Source organism: Physella acuta, unplaced genomic scaffold, assembly GCF_028476545.2.
Source record: "Physella acuta isolate Inbredline_101_S28 unplaced genomic scaffold, ASM2847654v3 ptg000642l, whole genome shotgun sequence".
NCBI lineage: Eukaryota > Metazoa > Mollusca > Gastropoda > Physidae > Physella > Physella acuta.
In genome coordinates, this window is record NW_026732161.1 from 511610 (window position 1) to 522500 (window position 10891).

Below are 10891 nucleotides of genomic sequence, written 5' to 3' on the forward strand. Positions count from 1 at the left end.
CCTTACATATCCCACCCAACCCCCATATCCTACCCAACCCCCATATCCCACCCAACCCCCATATCCCACACAACCGCCATATCCCACCCAACCCACATATACCATACTTCTTGAATCCTCCACATTGCTTTTCAATATATTACTTGTTCATTCAAATTTCCCATTTAACAGCTCCATTCAAATTCCTGCGGGCATTATTATATTATCCATTGCGCAATGTGTTACGCAGGGCTTCTAAAGTTTTCAAAATCAGGACCGAATTGGACGAGTAACTAGACTGGGGGGGGGGGGGGCGCACGTATGGAAAATACGAGAAGAAATGGGATGGTGGTAATTGGTGTTTTATTATTCAACATTTGTGTTAATTATACACATGATTTTATTTCCTTTATGAAATCGGTCCCAAGAAGCTTGGGGATCCCCGCTTTTTATAAACCTTTTATTATTTAATACGAAGCTTGTATTCTATTCATATTGTTACGAACCCAAGCGATCTTTACCTGGGTTTGGTCCCATCGAGGAGGGCCAGGTAATTAAAATGAAATGCTTAGGCATGTTAATGCACTGGCCAGCATAGGCCGTGAGAGTCTGGGGGTCTTGACGGCCACACCACGGATTAGATTACGCTGTGGGCGGTGCATACCTGGTGTCTTGGGGGACTCGGCTATTAACGTGGACAACAGCCCATAAATTACCTGGTGACACCACGTGCTGACCGTTGATGCTTGATCTAGGCTAGTGACGGTCCGTGTTTTACGGCTGGGAAAACCTTCCAGATCGGAGGGGGCCGAGTGGACCGTCATGGACGGATATGACCTAGGGTCAGGCCTTAATTAAAATCGTTCCCACGGTGTAGAACGGGGGACGAGTACTTTAGGAGGGTAGACCAGAGTCTTGGGAGACACTCTCGACGGACTCTCGACACAGACTCTCGGGACACGCACTCGGAGACGGACGTACTCGTCTCGGATAGCTAGGTTTAGGGGAGACAGACCTGGGTCGTCTCTGTGAGCTGGTGGAAAGCCACGACATGTTTTAGACTTAGGCTAGGCTAGACGGTTAGGGACAAGTAGGGCAGTCGAATTAAGGACTATAGTTGTTGTAGATAGTTGTGTATTTTTCTTCTTGTGTTCCATGTGGTGGCGGGTTAATGTTAGATGTTGTATTTTGTGGCGAATAAATAGAGATTACTGAAGTTGGCTTTTATTTATTTTTATTTTTCTTCTTCTTGTTTACGATCCCCTGACTAGTTCGAACGGATTAGAGAAGGGGGTACGTAACAATATGAAATCAGGCTTCCTGAATACAATTATATATTGATTTTTATACGATTATAAATATTTTGTTATTGGATTTTTTTATTAATATTTTATACGATTTCATATTTATATTTTAAGCGTTGAGAATAAGATCGATATACTTCAAATTATGAATTTGATTAAAATCCTTTTCCCTATCTTTTAACATTTAGAAAATCGTGATATTTTAAAAAAATGTAATAATTTTTTTAAACAAGTTTTTTATTTTATAAAACTTTAAAGCCTATCGACTTTATGTCAAATGTTGATTGACCTTTGCTCGACTGTTGCATGGTCCATGCATGGTCCATGTCCACGATCAATCGAATTAAACTGATCACGTCAATTTAATTCTAATTTCGACTCTTTTCATACCGCGAAATTTGAATTTCTCGTAAAACGCCGTGGTTGGTGTTGAGGGGAGGGGGGGGGGAGGTGATTTAGGGGGGGGGGGGGCGGGAGAATTGACATGTGAAGTAGAGTTTTATGAGCATGGATGACTAAGTCGGGGCTGGGGTACGGTTTAAAAAAAACAAGGGTAAGGTTCGCCTACGATCGTTAATCTGTCACGGGCTAATAGTTTGGTACCGGGTGGAATGTGTCACGTTCATACACAAAGTCGTACACTGGTGTGTTGTGAATAAATGTCGTGCACTGGTGTGTTGTGTACATACACAAAAGTCGTGCACTGGTGGGTTGAGTACAAAAGTCGTGCACTGGTGTGTTGTGTACATACACAATAGTCGTGCACTGGTGTGTTGTGTACATTCACAAAAGTCGTGCACTGGTGGGTTGTGTACAAAAGTCGTGCACTGGTGTGTTGTGTACAAAAGTCGTGTACTGGTGTGTTGTGTACAAAAGTCGTGCACTGGTGTGTTGTGTACAAAAGTCGTGTACTGGTGTGTTGTGTACATACACAAAAGTCGTGCACTGGTGTGTTGTGTACAAAAGTCGTGTACTGGTGTGTTGTGTACATACACAAAAGTCGTACACTGGTGTGTTGTGTACAAAAGTCGTGCACTGGTGTGTTGTGTACAAAAGTCGTGCACTGGTGTGTTGTGTACAAAAGTCTTGCAATGGTGTGTTGTGTACATACAGAAAAGTCGTGCACTGGTGTGTTGTGTACAAAAGTCGTGCAATGGTGTGTTGTGTACATACAGAAAACTCGTGCACTGGTGTGTTGTGTACATACACAAAAGTCGTGCACGGGTGTGTTGTGTACATACACAAAAGTCGTACACTGGTGTGTTGTGTACAAAAGTCGTGCAATGGTGTGTTGTGTACAAATGTCGTGCAATAGTGTGTTGTGTACAAAAGTCGTGCTATGGTGTGTTGTGTACAAAAGTCGTGCAATGGTGTGTTGTGTACAAAAGTCGTGCACTGGTGTGCTGTGTACAAAAGTCGTGCACTGGTGTGTTGTGTACAAAAGTCGTGTACTGGTGTGTTGTGTACATACACAAAAGTCGTACACTGGTGTGTTGTGTACAAAAGTCGTGCACTGGTGTGTTGTGTACAAAAGTCGTGCATTGGTGTGTTGTGTACATACAAAGAAAGTCGTGCACTGGTGTGTTGTGTACAAAAGTCGTGCAATGATGTGTTGTGTACATACAGAAAAGTCGTGCACTGGTGTGTTGTGTACAAAAGTCGTGCACTGGTGTGTTGTGTACATACACAAAAGTCGCGCACGAGTGTGTTGTGTACATACACAAAAGTCATACACTGGTGTGTTGTGTACAAAAGTCGTGCAATGGTGTGTTGTGTACAAAAGTCGTGCTATGGTGTGCTGTGTACAAAAGTCGTGCACTGGTGTGTTGTGTACATAAGTCGTGCACTGGTGTGTTGTGTACATACACAAAAGTCGTGCACTGGTGTGTTGTGTACAAAAGTAGTGCACTGGTGTGTTGTGTACATAAAACAAAAGTCGTGCACTGGTGTGTTGTGTACGTACATAAAAGTCGTACACTGGTGTGTTGTGTACAAAAGTAGTGCACTGGTGTGTTGTGTACATAAGACAAAAGTCGTGCACTGGTGTGTTGTGTACGTACATAAAAGTCGTACACTGGTGTGTTGTGTACAAAAGTCGTACTCTTGTGTGTTGTGTACAAAAGTCGTACACGGGTGTGTTGTGTAAATAAGTCGTGCACTGGTGTGTTGTGTACATACACACAAGTCGTACACTGGTGTGTGGTGTACATACACAATAGTCGTGCGCTGGTGTGTTGTGTACAAAAGTCGTGCACTGGTATGTTGTGTAGATACACATTAGTCGTGCACTGGTGTGTTGTGTACAAAAGTCGTGCAATGGTGCGTTGTTTACATACAGAAAAGTCGTACACTGGTAATGTGAGGGTAAGGAGTAGCAGGAGTAAGGAATTAAAGTTGGGGAGGGGGGGGGGGGGAAGCACATTTTCAAATGAGAATCAACGGTTAAAACGCATTTTGTATTTTACATTTATACATAATTATAAAACAACAATAACTTGTTGATTAATTTTATTTCATTAGTAGACTTTTAATCCAATGCAATAAAAACAACTTTTAATCTAGATGTTGAATTTTTAAGAAAAGTACAATCAGAAAGAAAATTAACTTTTCCTAAGCGAATTTAAAAACAATATCAGAAACTATATTTAATAACAATAGTTGTAGAAAGAAAGTTAACTTGTTCTAGCTAAATTAAAACCAAAAATCTAATGCGAATAGCGCTCTCACATTCAGTCAATTATTTAGAGCGAATATGAAAAGAAACGTGCCATTAAACATGCTATTTCGAACAACGGCAGATGGGACGTATTTGCCCGGAAATTAATCTTGATCGACTGGATGTTCTAAAAATATCAACGGAAATGGCTCGTTTAGATATACTTACTTACTTAATCCTCATCACTCCCTGTGGAGTATAGGGCAACAACGAATCTCCGCCATTCCACCCTGTCCTGGGCGAGCCACTTTAGTTCATGCCAGGTTTTGCCAGTAGCCTGTACTTCTTCTTCCATCTCCCTCCTCCATGTTCCCAGTGGTCTTCCTCTACTTCTCTTTCCGGGTGGGTTCCACTTCAGCGCCATGTTGGGGAGTCTTTTTTTGCTCATGCGTAGGACATGGCCCAGCCATCTCCATCTCCTCGTTCTAACTTCTGAGACAATGTCGTTTAATCCTGTCCTTCGCCATATTTCCTTGTTCGGGACTTTGTCGTCCCACTTTATCCTGAGGATGCGTTGGAGGGATCTTCTTTCAAAGCCTCTGAGTCGGCTGTCTACTTTCTTGTTTAGTTTCCATGACTCTGCAGCATAGAGGAGTACAGAACGTACATTAGACTTATAGATCCTTATTTTAGTTCTCTGCTGCAATGAGGATGATTTCCAGATCTTAGCGAGTCTGTTGAAAGCTTGTGCTGCCATTGCTATTCTAGTGGCAATTTCTTTCTCCATGCTGCCATTTGCTGATATATAGCTGCCGAGGTACTTAAAATCTTCGACCTCTTCTAGCTCTGCTCCATTCGCAAAGGTCTTGAGAGCACTTTTGGTTTTTATTTTCATAAGCTTGGTTTTTCCGGAGTTTATCTTTAGCCCAACGCTTTTGGCAATTTGCTCTATTCTTGTGGTTTTCGCTTGGATGTCTTTTTGGGCATGTGAAAGTAAAGCCAAGTCATCAGCAAAGTCACAGTCCTCTAGGTGGTTGGTAAGTTCCCAAACAATTCCTCTTGGCTTATCCTCAATGGCTCTTCTCATAATCCAGTCTATTACCACCAAAAAGATAACAGGTGAGATGACACAGCCCTGTCTGACTCCTGTTTTTACCTTGAACCATTCACTTTGCTGATTTTCGTGTCGCACACAGCATTGGTTATCACAGTACATGTCCTTAAGTATGTTTATGACTTTTCCTGGAAAGCCATATAGCTCTAGTATCTTCCATAATGATGGATGGTGGATGCTATCAAATGTTTAGATATAGAGAAGGAAATATTTTTTTTTTGGTTCTCATATATATATATATATATATATATATATATATATATATATATATATATATATATATATATATATATATATATATATATATATATATATATATATATATATATATATAAATATAATATACATGTATGTTATTGGTTTTAATGTAAATGCTCACCTGTCGTTTTATATAAAATATATGTATATATGTATATATAGGGTCTACACATATGTATTTGTAAATATTTTGTGTATATAATACATATGTATATGTATATACATATACATTTTTTTGTTTATATGTAAATATAACATTATATATTCAAGCATATCTCACACATATAATAGTATGTGTAAGTGATGATCACCTTGTATACTTGACGTGTTTTCCTGTCCCTAGGATCATGAATGTTTTCCGACCACGACTCAAGCGACTGTGTTTTAGGGCGCCGGCCCTGAGACAACGACTGCGGAGAAAGCTGGTCTTCCTCTCCCGTCTAGTGGCCATGACCTTGCTCTTCGTGTTCTTCGTGGCCTTCGTGACCCCTGCCAGAAATGTGGTGGGGTACTTCATCCTGCCCGCCTCCTGGTCCCAGCTCAGCTCCGGACAGATCCTGCACATGTTTTACCTGGAGGAGCAGAGGTTCCCCGTGGAGATGGGGGAGGGGTTAACCTGTGATGCTGTTGAGGTGTTTTCATTGGTTTACACACTGTTTTATAATTATCTTAATAACATTTGTTCAGTGGAAGATTGAGAAGGCGGATGGGGGGTTCATTTGGGAGGTGGTGTCGGAGGTAAATGGCGGGATTGACAGGGAACAGTTTCTTCCAGGCAGCTCAGCCCTCCCCCCCCCCCGAAGAAAGTCTAACGAGATGGAATTTATATGGAAAACATATACTTTTACCAGTGGCCCCCTACCACCGGAAAATGTTGTCCTTCCCCCCAACCCCCCCCCCCTCCGAAAATATCAAGTACCCCCTCCCCCCCCCCCCCCCCGGAGAAAAAAGTCTGGAAAAAACACTGACAGGGAGTAATGTCGGGTCCATCAAACATTCCCCACAACCCTCACAGCCAACGATCAGGTCAGTCAGGGTAATGTCCCCCCCCCCCCCACAGACCCAGCCACAACCGACGAGACAAGGGGGTAACGTCCTGTTTATCTTTTCTCTAACCCCCTCACCCATAGTCGACGAATAGTTCAGTCAAATTACAGGGGGGGGGGTAAAGTCCTGTTTATCTAATGTCCCCCCCCCCCCTAACAGTCCCCACACCCATGCACAGCCGACGAGATAGGGGGGTAACACGGCCGACGATTAGGTCAGTCAGGGTAATGCCCCCCCCCCCTACATCCCTCACAGATCGTAATGTCCTGCCTATCTAACGTTTCCCCCTACCCCCCCCCCCCCCGCATCCCACACAGATGGTAATATCCTGTATATCTAACGTCCCCCCCCCCACAGTTGACGATTAGCTCATTTATATAACAGGGGGTAATGTCCTGCCTATCTAACGTTTCCCCTACCCCCACAGCCGACGATTAGCTCCGTCAACTGGCAGCAGATCATTGACGACATGCCCAACCTCCCTGCCTATCTAACGTTTCCCCTACCCCCACAGCCGACGATTAGCTCCGTCAACTGGCAGCAGATCATTGACGACATGCCCAACCTCCCTGCCTATCTAACGTTTCCCCTACCCCCACAGCCGACGATTAGCTCCGTCAACTGGCAGCAGATCATTGACGACATGCCCAACCTCCCTGCCTATCTAGCGTTTCCCCTACCCCCACAGCCGACGATTAGCTCCGTCAACTGGCAGCAGATCATTGACGACATGCCCAACCTCCCTGCCTATCTAACGTTTCCCCTACCCCCACAGCCGACGATTAGCTCCGTCAACTGGCAGCAGATCATTGACGACATGCCCAACCTCCCTGCCTATCTAACGTTTCCCCTACCCCCACAGCCGACGATTAGCTCCGTCAACTGGCAGCAGATCATCGACGACATGCCCAACCTCCCTGCCTATCTAACGTTTCCCCTACCCCCACAGCCGACGATTAGCTCCGTCAACTGGCAGCAGATCATCGACGACATGCCCAACCTCCCTGCCTATCTAACGTTTCCCCTACCCCCACAGCCGACGATTAGCTCCGTCAACTGGCAGCAGATCATCGACGACATGCCCAACCTCCCTGCCTATCTAACGTTTCCCCTCCCACAGCCGACGATTAGCTCCGTCAACTGGCAGCAGATCATTGACGACATGCCCAACCTCCCTGCCTATCTAACGTTTCCCCTACCCCCACAGCCGACGATTAGCTCCGTCAACTGGCAGCAGATCATTGACGACATGCCCAACCTCCCTGCCTATCTAACGTTTCCCCTACCCCCACAGCCGACGATTAGCTCCGTCAACTGGCAGCAGATCATCGACGACATGCCCAACCTCCCTGCCTACGACAGCGACTATTACTCCAACATCGCCAGCAACCCCGGGCTCTATGGGACTAGCCCAGAGTTGGTGCAGGGAATTCTCGAGAGGTAAGTAGAGTCAGGCGGTGCTAGAGTGGAGTCAGACTTTCAGTTGGTGGTAGAGTAGAGTCAGACATTCAGGTAGTGACACAGTGGAGTCAGACATTCAGGCAGTGACACAGTGGAGTCAGACATTCAGGTAGTGACACAGTGGAGTCAGACATTCAGGTAGTGACACAGTGGAGTCAGACATTCAGGTAGTAACACAGTGGAGTCAAACATTCAGGTAGTGACACAGTGAGTCATATATTCAGGTAGTGACACAGTGGAGTCATATATTCAGTTGGTGGTAGAGTGGAGCCAAACATTCAGGTAGTGACACAGTGGAGTCAAACATTCAGGCAGTGACACAGTGGAGTCAGACATTCAGGTAGTGACACAGTGGAGTCATATATTCAGTTGGTGGTAGAGTGGAGCCAAACATTCAGGTAGTGACACAGTGGAGTCAAACATTCAGGCAGTGACACAGTGGAGTCAGACATTCAGGTAGTGACACAGTGGAGTCAGACATTCAGGCAGTGACACAGTGGAGTCAGACATTCAGGCAGTGACACAGTGAGTCATATATTCAGTTCGTGGTAGAGTGGAGTCAAACATTCAGGTAGTGACACAGTGGAGTCAGACATTCAGGCAGTGACACAGTGGAGTCAGACATTCAGGCAGTGACACAGTGGAGTCAGACATTTAGGCAGTGACACAGTGGAGTCAGACATTCAGGTAGTGACACATTGGAGTCAGACATTCAGGTAGTGACACAGTGAGTCATATATTCAGGTAGTGACACAGTGGAGTCATATATTCAGTTGATGGTAGAGTGGAGTCAAACATTCAGGTAGTGACACAGTGGAGTCAGACATTCAGGCAGTGACACAGTGGAGTCAGACATTCAGGTAGTGACACAGTGGAGTCAGACATTCAGGTAGTGACACAGTGGAGTCAGACATTCAGGTAGTGACACAGTGGAGTCAGACATTCAGGTAGTGACACAGTGGAGTCAAACATTCAGGTAGTGACACAGTGGAGTCAAACATTCAGGTAGTGATACAGTGGAGTCACATATTCAGTTGGTGGTAGAGTGGAGTCAAACATTCAGGTAGTGACAAATGAGTCAGACATTCAGGCAGTGACACAGTGGAGTCAGACATTCAGATGTTGCTAGAGTGGAGTCAGACATTCAGGTAGTGACACAGTGGAGTCATATATTCAGTTGGTGGTAGAGTGGAGTCAGCCTATGCTAGATACAATGTTGTGATGTGACCTTGCCTTAGAGGCATTCCCCGAGCCGGCTATACCAGTCCATGTATCATATCCCTAGTTCAGTTCTGACTGTCAGCAAGTCAAACAAAACATATGTAGCTCCACTGCTCTATGTAGCGAACTGTAAAAGCTGCTGTAATTTTCCGAGCTGGATAATGTTTTTAATAAGAAACAGATTAACTCTGCTTCCTCTACCATATACTGTCGTATCTGCTATGGAACAATACTGTAGAACTACAAATACACTATATTGTAGTAATTCACTTGTACGATATAGTACAATTTAAAATTTAGTAGCCTTTTAAATTTGACAATAAAAAGTATGATTAAATAAAAAAAAAATTGGGGTAAAATTTATTCCTTTTAAAGTGCATGCCAAAATAGATCTGAAACGCTATCTTCTAAAGATATTCATCTTTCAAGCCCCCCATGTCCGGCAAATGGCAGCGGAAGTTGCGCATGACGTTCAAAGTCTTCGCCCTGGCCATGAAAGTGTTTAACGTGACGTACTTCCTGTGCGAGGGCACCATGCTGGGCGTCTACCGTCACCATGGTTACATACCCTGGGACGATGACATGGATTTGTGTATGAACGGAACGGATTGGTTAAAAGTTAAGCAGGTAGGTGTTAGGCTTAAGTGTTAGGTAACAGTTATTAAACGCTTGCATCTATAACTGTAGTATAACTAAATACCGAAATGTAGCTAATCCCAAAAAAGGAACTTACCTTATTTACCCCCCTCCCCTTCTATTCACACACAGCTAGATTTTCGGTAAGACTAAATACCGAAAATGTACCTAATAACCAAAGTACCTCCAAAAAATATACACCCTCACATACATATACACTTACCACATAAGCGACTCCCCTAATCGCACAATGAAAACCTCACAAAGTACTTTTCCACATAATTATCAGCTTACCCCACTTTACCTCTTCCCCCACGCACAGAAACTCCCCATTGAAGTAAACCTCCAAGTACTTTACCACAAAAAATCGAATTAGCTCCCACCACACCCCATACGCAAACCACACACACATAAATCCTAACTCACTACCCAAGTAACTATCCAACAAGTACCTACCACCAAATTACCCCGCCACCATACACACACCCGTTAGTCTCGAGTTCGAATCCGGGTCCAAGTCAGTAGACCGTTTTTGAGTCCACCCAGCTCTGAAGGGTACCTAACTCACTTTAGGGTTAGTAAAGGCGGCTGGGCATAGTACTAGCCTCACTATCTCTTAATATGCCTAGGTCACAGAAACAAGTGAACTCTACTTCACTAGCCCATAGACCGTCAGGTTTGAAAGGAAACTTTACTTTACTTTACACACACACACACACACACACACAAATCCTAACTCACCACCAAAAATTAACCCTCCATCCACAAACACAGGCCCCACAAAAATCTCTGCCTACCACCAAATTACCCCCATCCCCCCCACACACACACAACCACCCCACACAAATCCTAACTCCCCACCAAAACTAACCCACCCACCCTGCACCACCTTCCAGATCCTCCACTGCATCCCCGGCTTTGACGTGGACACCCGCAGCTACATGATGTACAAGTTCTTCTGGCAGCAGTCCGACACCATTCAGGGTGACCCGCTGCTCCGGGTGCCCTACATCGACATCTTCTTCTTCACCGAGAACGAGGAGTACATCTGGGCACTCTCCAGGATCAAGAAACACAGAATCGTCTTCAAAAAAGACGTCATTTTCCCGTTAACATGGCGACCGTTTGAAGACATGCTGGCGCCGGTGCCGAGGAGATTTGAGCACCTGTGCACCACCATGTACAACCCCAGCACGTGCGTGAGTCGAGATTTCG

The 10891-nt window shown here is 44.7% G+C and overlaps 1 protein-coding gene across 1 annotated transcript in view; it reads left to right on the top strand.

The window, feature by feature from the left end:
* Positions 1 to 10891, top strand: part of LOC131948406 (uncharacterized) — a 28395-nt gene that overhangs the window by 17306 nt on the left and 198 nt on the right. Inside the window, exons 2-5 of the mRNA XM_059310014.1 lie at positions 5655 to 5943; positions 6786 to 7798; positions 9454 to 9667; positions 10573 to 10891. The exon at positions 10573 to 10891 is cut by the window's right edge and continues 198 nt beyond it. Coding sequence (XP_059165997.1) covers positions 5655 to 5943; positions 6786 to 7798; positions 9454 to 9667; positions 10573 to 10891 — 1835 coding nt within the window. The remainder of the gene's footprint in view (positions 1 to 5654; positions 5944 to 6785; positions 7799 to 9453; positions 9668 to 10572) is intronic.